This window comes from Stomoxys calcitrans, chromosome 4, assembly GCF_963082655.1.
Source record: "Stomoxys calcitrans chromosome 4, idStoCalc2.1, whole genome shotgun sequence".
Lineage (NCBI taxonomy): Eukaryota > Metazoa > Arthropoda > Insecta > Diptera > Muscidae > Stomoxys > Stomoxys calcitrans.
The window spans coordinates 168,787,943-168,808,114 of record NC_081555.1 but is presented as its reverse complement, the minus strand read 5'-3'; the positions used below and the strand labels follow the sequence as shown (position 1 = coordinate 168,808,114).

At 36.1% G+C, this 20,172-nt stretch overlaps 1 protein-coding gene across 1 annotated transcript in view; it reads right to left on the bottom strand.

Moving 5' to 3' along the window:
- The window catches only part of LOC106086787 (mitogen-activated protein kinase kinase kinase 7), a 95,761-nt gene that overhangs the window by 32,435 nt on the left and 43,154 nt on the right, over positions 1-20,172 (bottom strand). The window contains exon 6 of the mRNA XM_059367364.1: positions 4,869-4,875. Within this exon, the coding sequence (XP_059223347.1) occupies positions 4,869-4,875 (7 nt within the window). The remainder of the gene's footprint in view (positions 1-4,868; positions 4,876-20,172) is intronic.

Here is a 20,172-nt window from a genome sequence, read left to right as displayed (position 1 = left end):
CTCTGAAAATTTATGATTAATTGTCAGTGAGTCATAGCGGATAGCAAAGGATATGCATTCGTTGGTTTCTTTGCTGATCATGAGATAAAATGTGGCAAGTATGCTTAATTGCAAATCTGATTTTAAATAATGATGAATTATTACAGAGTTATATAATTTGATTGTTTATGGGCACTAAAATTAGGTTCATTAAACAACAGATGTGATGATCTGTGATAGTGATAAAGTGATCCTCATTGTGATCGATGCTAATTATAGCAGGGAAAAACTGTTGCTTCTAAAAGCCTATGTATTGCCCACACCGCCATTGGGGTTTATTTCCCACGAACATGAAAGGAGTCTTTTCGTCAGTTCGTTTGGGAAGACGGAAAGAGGTCACAAGCGTAATGAGATAAGCATCCAATTCCTGACCGGCATCGAGACCTGGAAGGAAATGCGAGAAGAAGTCCCATTAGGGGTGCAACGAGGTGCAACAAGTCAGTCAGTTCGGTGGGGAAGACGAAAAGAGGTCGTGCATGGGTTAAAACTAAGGTTCTTATCCCAGACACAAGCGTTACGCGAAAGCATCGAATTTCTGACCGGCACCGAAATCTGGAAAGAAATCCGAGAAGTAGTCCCATTAGGAGAAGGGGTATTCGAGGTGCGACAAGTCAGTCAGTTCGGTTGGGATGACGAAAAAAGGTCGTGTATGGGTTAAAACTAAGGTTTTTATCCCAGACACAAGCGTAACGAGATAAGCATCCAATTCCTGACCGGCACCGAAACCTGGAAAGAAATCCGAGAAGTAGTCCTATTAGGAGCAGAGGTATCCGAGGTGCAACAAGTCAGTCAGTTCGTTTGGGAAGAGGGAAAAAGGTCGTGTATGGGTTAAAACTAAGGTTTTTATCCCAGACACAAGGGTAACGTGATAAGCATCCAATTGGTACGTTAGGGTCGCCTAATAAGAATGGAAATGAAAATAATAAATAGAGTTAATGGTCGCAAGGTCCTGGAAGGATCGTTTGACGTTGTAATCACGTAAGACGTCATCACGTAAGAAGACTCGCATGGTACTGTAAGAATCGGTGTTAAAAGATACGTAACTACGTAAGAAGACTCGCAAGACAAGGGGAAAATGGAAGAATAAGAAGGCTAGCAAGGCACAGGATGAAAGAGTTTACGAAGCTACCGGATATTCCATTACCTAAGATGACTCGCAAAGCACAAAAAGGAACTATTTACCCTCTTTATGGGTACATCATCACGTAATAGGACTCAAACTGAAATGTAAGAATGAATTAACGATGCATACGTGCAAGTAGACTCGCATGGCACAAAAAGATGTTTACAGGTGCGTTAGCACTTAAAAAACTCGCAAGGCACATGAAGAAAGGGGTTTAGCATGCTTACAGTTACGTCACCGCGCAAGAAGACTCGATGAGCAAATTTCTCACATATCAATGTGTGCTGTCTGATTCAAATTTCGTTAGGCTGTATTGAGTCTCCCGTCCTCGGACTGCTGATGTTCCAATATTAAGATGTTTGCTTGGAATAGTCTTCCCAATATTGAGAAATCGATGATGGTCTCGTAATTGCGGATGTAAAACGGCTAACGGCTTTAGTGACTAGGTCTCAGTAGTCATACCTTATTCGTAGTACTTCAGTCAATTGCATTATCTACCTTGAATAATAATAATAGACAAGGCCACACATACACATTTTTTATGAAAAAAATTAGAAAAAGAAAAGAAAACAACGCTAAGTTCGGCCGGGCCGAAACTTATATACCCCCCCACAATGGATCGCATTTATCGAGTTCTATGATACCACGCATATATTTTCAGGCAAACAAAGAATTTTGAATAAGAACTGTTATGCTATTGGAGCTATATCAAGTCATAGTCCGATTCGGACCACAAATGAATGCTGAACATTGTAGAAGTCATTGTGTAATATGTCAGATCATTCGGATAAGAATTGCGCCTTGTCGGGGCTCAAGAAGCAAAATCGGGAGATCGGTTTATATGGGAGCTGTATGAAGCTATTGATCGATTCAGACTATATTAGACGCGTATGTTAAGGTCATGAGAGAAGCCGTTGTACGAAAATTTCTTCCAAATCGGATTAGAATTGCGCCCTCTAGAGGCCTAAGAAGTCAAAATGCCAGATCGGTTTATATGGCAGCTATATTAGATTATGTGCCGATTTGCGCCATACTTAGCACAGCTCATAACAAAACACCTCATGCAAAATTTCAGCCAAATCGGATGAGAATTGCCGCCTCTAGCGGCTCAAGAAGTCAAGATCCAAGATCGGTTGATAGGACAGCTATACCAGATGATGAACCTATTTAAATCATACTTAGCACAGTTATTGGAAGTCATAACAAAACACCACGTGCAAAATTTCAGTCAAATCGGACGAGAATTACGCCTTCTAGAGGCTCAAGAAGTCAAGACCCCAGATCGGATTATATGATAGCTATATCAAAAGATGGACCGATTTGGCCCATTTACAATCCCAACCGACCTACACTAATAAAAAGTATTTATGCAAAATTTTAAGCGCCTAGCTTTACTCCTTCGAATTCAGCGTGCTTTCAACAGACAGACGGAAGGACGGACATGGCTAGATCGACTTAAATTGAAATGACCATCAATAATATATATGCTTTATGGGGTCTCAGACGCATATTTCGAGGTGTTTCAAGCAGAATGATTGTAACCGACGCATATTAGTATAACCTCATACTATGGTGGAGGGTATAAAATTAGCAGATGAGAAGATCACGTCTGGACGAAAAAATACTGAACAAGTTGAATCAAAAAATTAGAAATGAGATAAAGAAAATAAAAAACTCTAAGTTTACTGATTTCATAACTAACTGAAGCTGTGATAGCAAAACTAATTATTCTCTGTGGAAAGCAACAAAGAAACTAAACTGTCCGAACAAACTGAGCAAAATACAAGAACAGACGCTGGAAAGGCGACCATCTTTGCACGTCATTTATGTAATATACTCTCAAAACCAGCAGCTTCAATAACAGAAGATATTCAAACAGCTCACCACGAACTGATCCCTAGAGTTACACTAAAGGAAGCACTCTTTGAAATTAAAAACATCAAACAAATAGAAGTCCCCAGGCTTTGACCTCAGTAGTGAAGAAACATTCAAGCATCTTCCATTAAAAGTGCTTGTGAAGCTAACAACGATTTTCAATGCTGCTATTCGGCTAGAGTACGTACCTACATTAAGGAAAGTTGCTGAAGTAATAATGATTCCGAAACATTGTTAGGATGCAAATGAGGCCAGCTCCTACAGACCAATATCGTTGTTACCATTGATTGGGAAACTTTTTGAGAAGATTATATGTGAAAGACTAAATGTGAAATATTGTCGAAACAAATATAATTCCGAGTCACCAATTTGGTTTCCGCAAAAGCCACTCTATAAATATTGAAGATATTGAAGAATCACTTGAAAATAGGGAAATTTGTTCAGCAGTGTTCTTGGATATCCCAAGCGTTCGACGATAAGTATACAACTCATCTTTAATACAGAAACTCAATGCCATCTTACCCGATAATATTTGCAACTTATTGACGTCATATTTGAACGAACGATTCTTTCGCATAGAACAGGGAAATGAGTACTCCGAAATGTTTCCCATCTATTCAGGTGTGCTACAGGCTAGTATTTTGGGCCCTGTACTATATTTATTATATACTAATGATCTTCCTTGCCACCCAGAATGTACAATAGGTACTTTTGCTGACGACTCCGTTACACTTGCCAAAGGATTGCATCCTCAACTTCAAAACTGCAAAGTTCTTTAGATGAAATCGACCTATGGAGGGATAAATGGGGACTCAACTTAAATTGTTCCAAATCTATTCACGTTGATTTTACTATCAGGAAAATAAACCATAAGACAGCATTTTTGAAAGATGTACAAGTACCTGTGGCTGAGTGGGCAAAATACCTTGGAATGACCTTGGAAGGAAAAAGCATGTTGAGAACAAGAAAAAATGTTTAGAAATGAAATACAGAGAATTGAAATGATTGATTGAAAGAAACTCTATACTGTGTTTATCAAGTAAATTATAGATCTACAGACAGGCCTTACAGCCAATATGGACCTATGGTATATATCTCTGGAGTTGTGCCGAAGTATCTATAAATATGATACAAAAATTCCAAAACAAAGTGCTAAGGGACCTCGACATCGCACCATGGTACATAAGAAACAGTGATCTTCACAGATATCAGCAAATGACAATAGTTCGAGAAGAAACAAAAATACTTGCCGAGGCTCATGAAAATATATTGATTTGTCATAACAACTCTGAAATTTCCAGACTACTTGAGGCGAAATGGATGGCTTCAACTTCCAAAAAGCCTTGCACAACCAAGCACATAAAGAAAATGGAGAAAGTTGGGAACCACAACTTTGAGATAGTCAGTAACTTTATCTACCTTGGCACCGCCATAACCGAAACGAGTGACACCAGTTTTGAGATAAAGCGAAGAATAAACTGCCAAACAGATGCTACTTTGGACTAAGTAAGCAGTTTAGACACAAGGCCACCTCTCGACAGACGAAGCTTAGACTATACAAGACACTGATACTACCCGTGCTGTATATGGTTCTGAAGCATGAGTACTTGTTAAAGCAGATGAGGCAATGCTTGGAGTATTTGAGAGAAAGATTCTTCGTAAAATATATGGACCAGTTACACGCATCAAAATACAACGGGTGCGTTGGCTAGGTCATGTTGTCAGAATGGATGAAGAAGGCAGCAAAGAAGTCTTTTGAAGGCAAACACGGTGGTACACGCAAATCGGGAAAACCAAAAGCTCAATGGAAAGATCAAGTGGTTAGAGACACCTCGAAACTTGGTGTCAGAGATTTAAGAATGAGCGCAGAAGATGGAGGCGCTTGGAACGCTATTCTACGTTCGTAAAGTAAAGTAAAGTAAAGTAAAGTAAAGTAAAGTAAAGTAAAGTAAAGTAAAGTAAAGTAAAGTAAAGTAAAGTAAAGTAAAGTAAAGTAAAGTAAAGTAAAGTAAAGTAAAGTAAAGTAAAGTAAAGTAAAGTAAAGTAAAGTAAAGTAAAGTAAAGTAAAGTAAAGTAAAGTAAAGTAAAGTAAAGTAAAGTAAAGTAAAGTAAAGTAAAGTAAAGTAAAGTAAAGTAAAGTAAAGTAAAGTAAAGTAAAGTAAAGTAAAGTAAAGTAATGTAAAGTAAAGTAAAGTAAAGTAAAGTAAAGTAATGTAAAGTAAAGTAAAGTAAAGTAAAGTAAAGTAAAGTAAAGTAAAGTAAAGTAAAGTAAAGTAAAGTAAAGTAAAGTAAAGTAAAGTAAAGTAAAGTAAAGTAAAGTAAAGTAAAGTAAAGTAAAGTAAAGTAAAGTAAAGTAAAGTAAAGTAAAGTAAAGTAAAGTAAAGTAAAGTAAAGTAAAGTAAAGTAAAGTAAAGTAAAGTAAAGTAAAGTAAAGTAAAGTAAAGTAAAGTAAAGTAAAGTAAAGTAAAGTAAAGTAAAGTAAAGTAAAGTAAAGTAAAGTAAAGTAAAGTAAAGTAAAGTAAAGTAAAGTAAAGTAAAGTAAAGTAAAGTAAAGTAAAGTAAAGTAAAGTAAAGTAAAGTAAAGTAAAGTAAAGTAAAGTAAAGTAAAGTAAAGTAAAGTAAAGTAAAGTAAAGTAAAGTAAAGTAAAGTAAAGTAAAGTAAAGTAAAGTAAAGTAAAGTAAAGTAAAGTAAAGTAAAGTAAAGTAAAGTAAAGTAAAGTAAAGTAAAGTAAAGTAAAGTAAAGTAAAGTAAAGTAAAGTAAAGTAAAGTAAAGTAAAGTAAAGTAAAGTAAAGTAAAGTAAAGTAAAGTAAAGTAAAGTAAAGTAAAGTAAAGTAAAGTAAAGTAAAGTAAAGTAAAGTAAAGTAAAGTAAAGTAAAGTAAAGTAAAGTAAAGTAAAGTAAAGTAAAGTAAAGTAAAGTAAAGTAAAGTAAAGTAAAGTAAAGTAAAGTAAAGTAAAGTAAAGTAAAGTAAAGTAAAGTAAAGTAAAGTAAAGTAAAGTAAAGTAAAGTAAAGTAAAGTAAAGTAAAGTAAAGTAAAGTAAAGTAAAGTAAAGTAAAGTAAAGTAAAGTAAAGTAAAGTAAAGTAAAGTAAAGTAAAGTAAAGTAAAGTAAAGTAAAGTAAAGTAAAGTAAAGTAAAGTAAAGTAAAGTAAAGTAAAGTAAAGTAAAGTAAAGTAAAGTAAAGTAAAGTAAAGTAAAGTAAAGTAAAGTAAAGTAAAGTAAAGTAAAGTAAAGTAAAGTAAAGTAAAGTAAAGTAAAGTAAAGTAAAGTAAAGTAAAGTAAAGTAAAGTAAAGTAAAGTAAAGTAAAGTAAAGTAAAGTAAAGTAAAGTAAAGTAAAGTAAAGTAAAGTAAAGTAAAGTAAAGTAAAGTAAAGTAAAGTAAAGTAAAGTAAAGTAAAGTAAAGTAAAGTAAAGTAAAGTAAAGTAAAGTAAAGTAAAGTAAAGTAAAGTAAAGTAAAGTAAAGTAAGTTTTAATAAAATGATTTGATATCTGTGAGGTTCTAGGAGGTTATTGCGATAAACATTATTTGACAAAACCAAAGGTAGTGTTGAAATTTGAAAGGTGAAACTTCTGGAACGAGTACAACGAAAATTCAAATAAATTATAGCTGATTCCAACAAACCCACTGACCCAGCCACTGCTGTTTTTGACTTGACTTTTGTTTTTCTATTTTCTTTTATTTTGTAATAAACTGTCCACGTCATTGTAAACTCCCCCTGTTCACATATATCATGAAGCTAATTTATACTTTGTCATATAAACTAAGACATATTTTAATAATTTTATTAATTCCATAGCAACAATAAAAGAAACAACGACAGAAATCATTTCAAAGCATTTGCACACGTTTCACCTTGCGTGGTATGATATGCTAAAATTACTAAATTCTTAAGTTATGAAGAATACAAAAAACAGAAAAGAAAAAACAAAAGCTTTTAAAATTTTATGTGCATTTTGAAATATGGCCCAAAATACTAAAAGGAAATCATGGAAGATTAAATTTGCTTGACATTAAAAAAAAAACAAACAACGAGAGTAAAAGTGAAATGGCACGTGTGTCATTCACAACATTTTAGCAGCTTTTCTGGGAAACATAATCGACAAAATCCACATCGTAACTGTAGAAACAAAACCACCAAAGAAAATCTTTTGTCATAATCGTAACAAGATGTTTGGCAAACTCATTCCCATCGATTATCTATCCATACATCATAATTTTCTATAGGGGATGTATGTACCCATGTACCCATGTCGGCATGTACATATGTACGTGGACATGTTTGAATATTAGTATTTGGGTCAAAAATCTTTTTGAACGACGAAAATCGATTTAAATTTTTATTGATCATAATATATCAGGTATTTTTTACGTCATGCCAGCCAAGCAAATATGGCAAGGGAAACGATAAATGTTTTTATGCAGCACAAGTACAAAGCTCTGCCAAGTGATTTGCGCTAAAGTGACTTAACTCAATTGTTGAAAAAAAATATATTTTAAATATTTCTAAAAACTGGGCGAATACAGCTGAAAAACTGAGGAGAAATATGGTGTGAGATACAAAAGGAAACATATTTCATTTATAACTTTGTCTTAACTGTTAACCTTAATCTACCTGCACACACAAACTATTCTATTGTGTTGCCCAAAAAGTAATTGCGGATTTTTCATATAGTCGGCGTTGACAAATTCTTTCACAGCTTGTGACTCTGTAATTGCATTCTTTCTTCAGTCAGTTATCAGCTGTTACTTTTAGATTGCTTTAGAAAAAAAGTATAAAAAAGTATATTTGATTAAAGTTCATTCTAAGTTTTATTAAAAATGCATTTACTTTCTTTCAAAAAATCCGCAATTACTTTTTGGGCAACCCAATATAAGGTCAAATATAAATTTTCCTAAGTATCCACACATCAATGAGTGCTGTGCGATTCAATTTTAAGCCCTCCTTTTATTTGACGAGTTCGAACGACGCGCCACAGAGCACTCCACTCAGTAGAGAAGTTTTACACGGCTGAATATCTCACAAATGTAGCGACCGTTAGAGAGGGGATAACTACCGCTTGACTTAGCATAAAGCATTTCATCTCCTAAACTTTGTTAAAAAGTTACCTACCCATGGAAGACCTAAGCGCGTACAATGCTTACAAAACTTTGTCCCTAATATTTTCGAGTTTGATCATGGAGGTTAAATTCGTTAAACTTTTAGCGGTCTGAACGGTAATACGAGCTGCGTCAGGTCATGCGCAACACTGGTTGATCAGTCGCGCTTGTACAGGAACTGTATGTCGAAGATGTTAGTGTCGTATTTTAGTCGCGCTTGTACAGAAACCGTATGTCGCAGATGTTAGTGTTGTAAAATTGCTGAAGGGATTCGAGCCTTAACTGGCAGTGGGCACTTTAGTCGTTAAATCATGGAGGTTAAATTTGTTAAACTTCTAGTGGTTTGGAGCGGAAATGCGAGAGATTGATCAGGTTATACGCAGCACTGGTTGCTCAGTCGCGCTTGTTCAGGAACCGTATGTCGATGATGTTAGTGTCGTATTTTAGTCGCGCTTATACAGAAACCGTATGTCGCAGATGTTAGTGTTGTAATATTGCTGAAGGGATTCGAGTCTCAACTGACAGTGGCTACTTTAGTCGCGCTTGTACAAAAACCGTAAGTTGCAGGTGTAAGTGTTGTAAGATTGTCGAAGGGATTCGAACCTTTACTGGCAGTGGGGGCTTTAATCGTGACATGGCAGTGACATCTGCTGTGAGGCGATTAGCTACATCCAATGGCGGTCTAAATTTGTGAAGCCGGTGTGGAACGACGATGCTTTAAATAAGCCAACATTTGTGAGGTATTTGGCATGTAAAAACTTCTCCCCAAAGAGGTGTCGCTCTGCGGCACGCCGTTCGGATTCGGCTATAAAAAGGAGTTCCCTTATCATTGAGCTTAAAATTGAATCGGACTGCACTCATTGATATATGAGAAGTTTGCCCCAGTTCCTTAAAGGAATGTTCATCGGCAAATTTGCATTTTTGCATTTCCCTGTTCATTACTTTCGTAATAGAAGCCTTCCCCAAGAAAGTCATGGTGTGATCTACTAAAAGATCTTTTACCTGGAAAATTATTTCAGATTCTGAAACTTCACCCAACGTCCATCTGTCTGTCTGTGGAAAGCTCGATATCTTTCAAAGCGGTAAGGCTAGGCGCTTGAAATTTTGCACAAATACTTCCTATTAGTGTAAGTCGGTTGGTATTGTGAATGGACAATATCGCTCCAAATTTAGATAAAGCTCCCATTGAAACCGATCTCCCGATTATAATTCTTGATCCTCTAGAGGGATTAATTCCTATCCGATTTGGCTGAAATTTTGCACAGTAACTTTTTCTCTAGCCTCTATTATACGAGCCAAATATTTTCTGAATCGCTCCATAACCTGATATAGCTCCCATATAAAGCAATTTCCTGATTTTACCCATTAAGCCCCTATAGATCGCTATTCTTATCCGATTTGATTGAAATTTTGCACAATGGCATCTATTATGATCCAAGCCAAGTATGTCGCGAATCGGTCCACAGCCTGATATAGCTCCAACATGCATAGCACTTCTTATTCATTATCCTTTGTTTGCCTACACAGATAAAAATAATTTTGAAAAACAACAACTTTTGTCGAAAAAAGACGACGAAATTTGTTAATTTTCCTGCAACAATTTATTTTAAATCTCTGCGGCCAAAAGTACAAATTTGTTGTTAAAAGCACTCTTCGCAAGCCAACATATAACAACAACAACATATCTCTCGTCTCGGTCGGTCTCGTTGTATTTTAGTTTCTTTTCGGGCGCTGAAGATAAATAAGTAAGTTTTTAAAGTAGACGAGTGTATGAGTGCGGTAAACGATGTTCTGCTGTAGGTAGGAAGTCGTTGAAAGACCAGACCCACAGCTGAAAACGAAGGCTCGGAATGTCAGGCGTCTGCGATTCTAAAGAACCAGAAATTTTAATATGGAGGTCTTTGCCTCTCGGCGCAACGCTATCTGAGAAATCTATGAATGTAAAAGCAACAATTGTTTCGGAGTAAGAGGAGTAACGTTAAAAGGTTCGAAAGTGGCAATAGCGATGATGATCCATGGAAAGAGGTATATCGAATGTGGCAGCGTGGTAAGCCACCGGGAAATAGCTAGGCGATTTGAAAGTAGGAAAAACTATGTTGACTTCTTGGAACGAGTGTATCAGGGTCATTATGGGAACGTTCTTTCCCAATGCGGATAAGCAAGAACATGATCGCAATGTGGAGATGCTAAGCTTCCTCAAAGTTTGTAAAGAGGTGAGATGGAGAACAATGTATAACTGGATAGTTGTAAAAAAGCATTTGGAAAGCTATACCCATTAAAATCGAGTTGATTCTCAAACGGTGTGTCCAAGAAGGTTATTTCCCTCGTACGGGGAAATGTGCCTAAGTAGTGGTTCTTCTGAAATCTCTCCAACCATTGCGAATCAATCCATGATAGTATCGGGACATCAGAAGCTATCCATGGTAGTAAGGGGACATCAGTCTCCTCTCTGTGCTTGCAAAAGAACTAAAGAGGATAGTGATAACTACATTTTGGGAGCGATACGAAGAGGGTACATCCTTATACCGGTTCGGCTTTCGAAAACGCAATTGAATGCAGAAGTACTAAAGAAGATAATGAAGAAACATTTCGGGAGAGATACGATGGTGGTACATACCCCCATCGGGGTACTAGTTTGGCTTTCGAGAGAAAACAACTAAAACATTTTGGATTGTTGGATCCCTGTGTAGATCTGACCGAATGGGTCGTGCTCCAAATATGACCTTGTCGATTTCAAAGGCTTTTGATTATGTTTCATGGCGGAGTGTATTGACAAAATAAGGCGAAATAAAAAGTTTGGCGAAAATATGGGCGTATTTACTTTTGAGATAAAAGAGCTTGCATGGTTAGTGATAGCGATAAGGTTTGAAAGGACATTGAGCGAGGCTATCCTCAGGGGCCCATAAGTGCCCTTTATATATGGACACTTATGATGGATCCAATGATGAGGCGTTTTACTGAGTCCTATAAGATCAGTGCATATGCGAATGACATGTTCATCCCAGTTGTAGGAGATCCAAGACTTGCGTTGGAAATTTGGGATGAGAAGACCATGTCTTGTATTCTGCTCGTATAGAGCTATTGTGTTAGTCTTGACGTCGCGGAAGACACATACGTGGCAATGTTGCTCTAATGCATATTTTTATGAAATCGTTCACCCACGATGACGGAGTTGGTTTAATCTACGATTGGCTGTTTCATTGATAATGAGTTTCCCGTTACATTTCAATCGGGGAATAACTATAGGTAGTGTCATGAAATTTACGTTTAATCTACGTTTGGCTGTTTCATTGATAATGAGTTTCCCGTTACATTCGATCGGGGAATGACTATAGGTAGTGTCATGAAAGGGCATATGATTTGGCGGTGAAGGCCAGAGGACTGCCCTCAATAAACTTGGTTGTTTGTTTGTGTGTTCCTTATCGACTCATAAACGTCTGAACCGATTTTCTTGAAATTTTCTCCGATGGTGCACAATGATGATCCGATGGTGCACAATGATGATCCCGTGGTGGAAATAGGGTACTACATCTTTTGATATCTGAAGGGGGATCGGACCCTCCCCCTTTCCCTAATTTTCAGAAACGCCAGATCTCGGAGATGGGTAGTGCGATTTAAGCGAAATTTTGTATGCTCTGACCCGAAGTCTTTCGGGTCGAAGCAGTCCGATTTAAGAGCGTGGGCGACGAATGCGCATGCAACGCAGTGGAACAGTCGGTAGGACGGTGAAAATCCTATGGGGGATTCAGATCGTGAGAACACAAGGCTATTACTGAAAGGAAGTGAGAAGGAGGTCGGTATAGCTTTCGGTATCATAACGGGACACATAGGACTACGAGCTCACTTATGAAAAATCGTGATAGCCTGTGTAGGGCATGTGGGGAAGATGATGAGACGTTGGAGCATTTGCTATGTTTTTGCCAAGCATTCGCTGCTAATTGACACCGGCACTTAGGTGGGGATTCTATAACAGACATGAACCAATTTAGGAGAGTTGGTTCATGGGACAATTAAGGATTTTGTAACTAGCACGGAATTCCTAACTTGGATTTTCTTTTTCGAGGTTACTTTTCTTTGTATTGAGAGCACACAACAAGCCGATTGCTGACTTAGGTGTATGTCTATAGTGGCATGGGGCGGAAAAATATCTGCACTTTCTTTTCAACCTAACCTAGGAAGTCTCAATGGTTTACTAGATTCCAAGAAGTGATTGGGATCTTAGTGAAATTGCTACGAATGGTGGTTAATTTGTTAGTTGTTCAACTTTGGAGCACCAGTTTGGTGAGCAAAGGTCTCAACTGTTGTGTAAAGTTGCGACCTTTCCTCTGTTCCCTTGTCAGAGGGCGGCAATGCTGATATGATTGCCAGTGCTTAGCACTGATTCACCGCAGCATAAGTGATGATGAGGGCTGTATCCACCATTGAGATGAAGGAGAAACCAAAATGGGCCTGGACTTTGCCTGTTATGGGTCGCCACGATTTGGACGAACATTGCATTAATGCAGTCAATTATCAAACGATTCTCATGAATTATGCTATATGGGATTCCTATATGAATTACAACCGAACTTCATACAAATCAGTTCAGATTTACATATAGTTTCTATGTATGGTTTGATATTTCTTTTCCAGAGCCTTTCAAAGCGCATCTATCAGCCCATCTTCTGAAAATTGTGCACAAGGTTCTTTCTTTAATCACAAAGAAATGAAACGATCGGGCACTTGCTTTATGTCCAAGTCTGCAGAACCTCAGACTCTCCACCTGAGGGAGGCGTTTCTTCTTCCAACTGGGATCTTCTCAAATGAAGGATCTTCTCAAATGAATCGATTTGCAGGTTAGGGTAAGGCAGGATCACAACTTAAATGTTCCTCTTTTCCTTTCAATATGTCCAAGTCTGCAGAACCTCAGACTCTCCACCTGAGAGAGGCGTTTCTTCTTCCAACTGGGAGATCTTGCAAATAAACCTCTAAAAGATCTCAAATAAATCGATTTGCAGGTTAGGGTAAGGCAGGATCACAACTTAAATGTTCCTCTTTTCCTTACAATATTTCCAAGGGTCAATGCATTTTATCCTGTTTTAAATGATTTCTCTTTACCTAAAATTTAATTCAATTAGAACAATGAAACATATTTTAGCAAAATAATTATCTAATGACTACTTGAGTGTTTTGACAACACACTTTGTCCCCTTATGACTTGAGTAGTAGTTTACGTAGGGTAAAATATTTTTTAAAATGATTGTTTAAAAATTTAAAAATTCTTCTACCACATACAAGATGGGCTACGAATATTTTGAAATAGCCATCAACCAACAACAGGTGGATACAATATGGGATCGAAGAACCACAAAAATTGCAATGCGACAACCATTTGGTTTATGTGAAATGTGTCGGCTACGCTTGGATGAATATGGCAAAAATTGATGCTGACAAATAGAAAATTCCTAATTAATGCAATTCAGACTCTTTGCAAATTTAGAGCTGATGTTTTAGCCAAAAACAAAAGCAAACACCAAATGAAAAATATTCCAATTTTTTATCTCTGCTAATGTTAACTTGGCAGTAAGAATTTGAATGCACCACACATGAATCAAGTTTTTATTAACACAATGTGCTGCTGGTGGGTTGACAGTAAACAAATGATTTGAAAGATATCTGTCACAAAATGTCATAAGCAAATGACAAAGGAGATCTGGGTTATGAAAGCTAAACTTTTTCTTGTTGTTGATTTTTTATGAATAATTAAAAGCTAAGATGAATCGTACGTATGACAATAATTTGCCATGCACAGAGTTGCCGTTGTATGACTAGAAAGACTATACTTCACAAGATCATTTTTGTTGTCAGTTTTAAATTACTTTCATTGCAAATTGAAAAATCGCATTCGAAAACAAAAATAAAAATTAGTAATTAAATAAAAGAAAAAATTCATTTAATAGACTAAATTGATTAATCGAAAGAAAGAAAATAAGATTTATATGTATGCATGTATGTATATAAAAAAGGCTCTGACAATCTTTAATTTCGTTCAGTGAAATATTGGATTGCCCAAAAAGTAATTGCGGATTTTTCATATAGTCGGCGTTGACAAATTTTTTCACAGCTTGTGACTCTGTAATTGCATTCATTCTTCTGTCAGTTATCAGCTGTTACTTTTAGCTTGCTTTAGAAAAAAAGTGTAAAAAAAGTATATTTGATTAAAGTTCATTCTAAGTTTTATTAAAAAATGCATTTACTTTCTTTTAAAAAATCCGTAATTACTTTTTGGGCAACCAAATATTTCAAAGGCTTGGTTTAAAATTATTATGAGTTGTCGAGTAATTGTAGGAAGAGAATTTCAAGTTTCTCATAAATTTTCGTGGGGAAATCAACAAATCCATGCAAGAATGTCGGGAACGGGATAAGTCCTTGCCAAGAGCGATCTAACCAGCAGAGGAGTAAATGACTAGATGGCCCAAAAGAGCAAGCAATTTTGAATGCCTTTGATCAACGACACACTCAACATGATTAGTCCACATCAGAGTGCTATTGATTAACAAGCCAGAATTCTTCGCACGAGAAACAATGTTCAATTTTGCGTCGTCAATGTAAATGTCCACGCTATATGAAATACGAGACAACCTTTTCCTGACAACAAAGCACTTAAACTATTGAGACACAGCCAATTTGCTTTCCCCCATCTGAAGACTCCTGACAGATCGTAACTAGGCAGACTTATATTTTAAGCAACTTCACCCCTCGAACTACCAATATAAATCTGAGTCATCGTCAGAGTACATATGTAACTCACAATTAGACAATTGATTCCTGAATCATATCTAGAAAAGATTCTTGAGGCAGTATCAAGTTTGGCCCCAGAAAATAATACCCCAAATCCAAAATGAAAACATGTCCCAAATGGAGAAAAACAACAAAACTATTGGGCCTGTTTTCGACTTTTTGGGGCCTTTTTTAGGCAGCTTTTGGGTCCGCGTTAAATTTTCCTCAAGTAAATCTGAACTTTTTCAATTTAATTGGGGGGTAATTAACATTGGGGCACATTTTAATTTTTCTTTTGGGTTTAATTTCACTAATTTTGGGCTCAAATTTATTTATCTTACACTCAATTTTAAATAAAAAAAATTAAACCTGAGAAAAAAAAAAATAAATTTTTTATTTAAATGTTTACATGTTTCACAGGATTCACTAATAGAAGGTTAGGTCACATGCAAAACACAAAGTGGATAGGCCCCATAAACATCATTAAGGATGTCAAATCTGACGATTGAAAATGTCATCATATAGGAGAAAACGTAAACAAAGAATGAATGTAAAAAGAGAACAAGTTGACATCCTCAATGCCAAGTACTGTCAAATATTAAAAAAAAAGTATATCGGCTGATCGCTTGGCTTAACCTTATTCAGTGAATCCTGCATGTTTCATAATACGCAACCAATGTGAAAAATGTGTTAAAAAATTTTCTTTTTTATGCCTACAAAAATATTTTCCTACCTTTAAAAACAAATTAAAAAAAAAAAATCATGCTATTTTTTGAGCCGCTGGAGGGCGCTAGTCTAATCCTATTTGGCTGAAATTTTGCATGGGATGTTTTGTTATGTGCTAAGTATGGCGCAAATCGCTGCCATATAAACCGATCTGGGGTCTTCACTTCTTAAGCCTCTAGAGGGCGTAATTCTCATCCGATTTGGCAGAAATTTCGTACAACGGCTTCTCTCATGACCTTCAACACACGTGCCCCATATGGTCTCAATCGATCTAGAGATTGATACGGCTCCCATATAAACCGATCTCCCGATTTTACTTCTTGAGACCCCACCAAGGCGCAATTCTTATCCGAATGGACTTAAATATTACACAATGACTTCTACAATGGTCAGCATTTCGCATGATTTTTGAACATTTTTCGCTTTTAAGTTAAAAAAAAAAAATTTAAAATATTTCTTGCAGAAGGCGATTTTTGCTTTAAAAAAAAATAATAATAATAATAAAAAATATTTTCAACGCTTATTTTTTGAAAATATTTTTTTTAAGGCGCTTTTTCCTTAAAAAACTGAATCGCAATTTGACCTCAATTTAATATTGGGAAGCAAATTGCATATTTTTTTGGGATTTATTTGCACACTTTGGGTTGCATTTGTTTTGGGGTAATTTTTCATAATGAAAAAGCACCCCAAATTTGGGGCCTTTTTTATTTTCAATTTGGGTTCCAATTGTTTGGGGCCCACTGTCAGGAGAAACACCTTTACAGTCAAGAACCTTAAGGAATGGTCCACAGTGTCAAATACATCAGAGTGGTCAAGAAGAACAAAAGCACTGCCCTTTTCATTCTTCAAATTGAGTACGGCAGTTATGCAACTGTGATTAGAACGAAATCTGAACTATCTCACGTAGAAAAAAAGACTTCTCTCTGACAAAAGACGACATTTGGAAATACAACAATTGTTCATTTTCTTTGACAAGTTACAAAAATCGGAATTTCTTAGAATTCTGAGGGAGTGTAATAATCTTGACATGCTTGCAAGCTGATGGAAACAACTGGTGGTAAAAATTTTGTCGAAAACATAAGTGATGTGGGCATGAAAATTCGAGGATCAATACCATCAGGTCCAACGGCGTTAGAATTCACAGAGGAAAGACATTCAAGAACGTCGTAGTCAGCGTTAGGTTAGGTTGAAAAGAGGGTGCGGATATTAATCCGCCCCATGCCACTATGGACATACACCTAAGCCCGTAATCGGCTTGTAGTCAGAGTCACCGTTGAAAATTTTGAAAAGGTCGCACAAAAAGTCGATTATTATTACATAAGTCGTTATTTTAAATAAGTAAGAGCGTGCTAAGTTCGGCCGGGCCATATTGGATACATATGTTGAAGGTCATGGGCTCAAGAAGTCAAGACCCATAGGCTCAAGAAGTCAAGACCCAAGATCTGTATATTTGGCAGTTATATTAAAACATGGACCGATTTGAATCATACTCAGCGCAGTTGTTGGAAGTGATACCAAAACACCACGTGCAAAATTCGCCCTCTAGTGGCTCAAGAAGTCAAGATCCAAGATCGATTTATATGACAGCTATACAAAATTACAAACCGATTTGAATCATACTTAACACAGTTATTGGAAGTGATACCAAAACACCGAGCGAGCTATATCTAAATCTGAACTGATTTCAACCGAAATACGGTTGAAATCAGTTCGAGAAAATCTGGTAAGAAATTCGCTGACCAAGGATCTAAAAGTGAAAATCGGGTGATAAATATTGGGTTGCCCAAAAAGTAATTGCGGATTTTTTAAAAGAAAGTAAATGCATTTTTAATAAAACTTAGAATGAACTTTAATCAAATATACTTTTTTTACGCTTTTTTTCTAAAACAAGCTAAAAGATACAGTTGATAACTGACAGAAGAAAGAATGCAATTACAGAGTCACAAGCTGTGAAAAAATTTGTCAACGAAGACTATATGAAAAATCCGCAATTACTTTTTGGGCAACCCAATATATATGGGAGTTATATTTTAATCTGAACTGATTTCTACGAAAATCAACAATCAACAGCAATACCGGAAGTTATAAGGAAATTCTTTATGCCAATTTTCGTGTGAACCGGTTAGGTTAGGTTGAAAAGAGGGTGCGGATGTTAATCCGTCTCATGCCACTATGGTTAAATCGGTTAACAAATGACCAAATTATTGCCATACTAGTCCAAATCGGACGAACTTAAATATGGGAGCCAAATCAAAACCGATTTTGAACAAAATTCGCAAGTTTTGTGCAAGTCACATAAGAAAGCGTATTGCAAAGTTTTGAGAAGATCGGGTGATAAATGCGCTGGCAAAGGCTCTAGAAGAAGAAATCGGGCAATTCAATATATGGGAGCTATATCTAAAACTGAACTGATTTCTATGTAATTCACCAATGGTGTCGAGACTTATAGGAGAATCCCTTGTGCAAAATTTCGTGAAAATCGGTTTACAAATGACGATATATTGGGTTGCCCAAAAAGTAATTGCGGATTTTTTAAAAGAAAGTAAATGCATTTTTAATAAAACTTAGAATGAACTTTAATCAAATATGCTTTTTTTACATTTTTTTTCTAAAGCTAAAAGTAACAGCTGATAACTGACAGAAGAAAGAATGCGATTACAGAGTCACAAGCTGTGAAAAAATTTGTCAACGCCGACTATATGAAAAATCCGCAATTACTTTTTGGGCAACCCAATAATTGCTATTTTAGTTTAAATCTGACAAAAAAATATGGGAGCTATAGGCAAATCAGAACCGATTTCGGCCAAAATCCGCACGTTTTGTGGAAGTCACAGAAGAACGCGTATTGCAAAGTTCTGAGAAGATCGGGTGATAAATGCTCTGCCAAAGGCTCTAGAAGTAGAAATTGGGCAATTCAATATATGGGAGCTATATCTAAAACTGAACAGATTTCTATGAAATTCACCAATTGTATCGAGACTCAAATCGGACGAACATATATATGGAAACTATAGCCAAATCTGAACTGATTTTGGCCAAAATCCGCAAAGTTTCGAGAAGATCGGGTGGTAAATGCGCTGGCAAAGGCTTCAGAAGTATAAATTGGGCTATACATTATATGCGAGCTATATCCAAATCTGAACCGATGTTTTCCAATTTCAGTAGGCTTCGTCTCTAGGGCCAAGAAAATGCTTCTGCCAAATTTGAAGACGATTGCATGAAAATTGCGACCTGCATTTTGTACACAAATCAACATGGACAGACGGACAGACAGACAGACGGATCATAAAGTGATTCTGAGCCGATCGGTATACTTAACAGTGGGTCTATCTCTCTTTCTTATGGGTGTTACAAACAAATTAACTAAGTCATAATACCCTGTACCACAGTAGTTGTGTTGGCTATAAAAATATGCCCACTGTTCCTTAAAGAAATATTCCTGTGTAAATTTGAAATTTTATTAATTTTTTCAATGGCAACACTGGTCATGATGATTTAAAATCGTTAGAATATCATTAGAAAAAAGTGTCAAGTGCCACGATTTGTTCCCATTATTCGGGTGTGGCAAGCAATTAAATCATTTACATTATTAGTCATAACAATAGAATACAATTGATCAATAATATCTCGAAGCTACGTGAATGTTTACTTATATCAATTATGACCAAAAAGTGTTCACAAATGACAGACCATGAAGCCTACCACCTCCATCAATTATATGGAAGTGCTTTCACAGCTAAATGCCTCTGTGAGATTTAGGAAATTTATTTGCATTTTATACATCATAGAATTAACGACATTGATTGGAGCCAATTTTAGCTCTCGTTCCTTATTATATTGGATGGGAAAATTATGACACATGGTAATATTTTATGCTCAAAAGAGCATGACACAAAAGGTGTTTACAATTCAAATGAGCTAGAGTGTGTTAAATGAAATTACATTTCCAATGTTTTTTCAACTCATTACAATCCCAGCAACTATCACCCACTGTGTTAGGGCGGGGTGGAGAGATGTGACAAAGATGACCACAAGACCATCTGTTAAATTTGTCTTGCAAATGAATTTGTATGAAAATGCAACAATTTGATTATAATTTATATTTCATACAATCAAGTACGAAAATATTTTGTGAAGAGAACAATGTCGCCGAATGGTAAGGGGATTGTCATCATCATGGTCTGAAAATAAAATTAGCAAAAACCATCATCAGCCTGCCGGTCAGATGTGTACAAACAACTACAAATTTCTTTTGAAAATAGTTGTAGTGTTCACAAAGAGAATGAATTGCGATCAAAGAAAGAATAAACCTTTAAAGAACCATAGTATCATGGTTATAATCTAGTCCGAAGAAAGACTTTAAAGAGTTTTGAAAGTCAAAATTTAGAAATAAGGCGATAAATAAAACCACATAAGAGCATCCGCAAACAAATGGATTAAAAATTCCTGAGCTCAGTCACAAAGTTGTATTTTAAGCGGGAGATACAAATGTCAGAGCTATAATGCTATATGGTCTTGTGGTTTGTTGGACGACACTTAAATAATCCATCT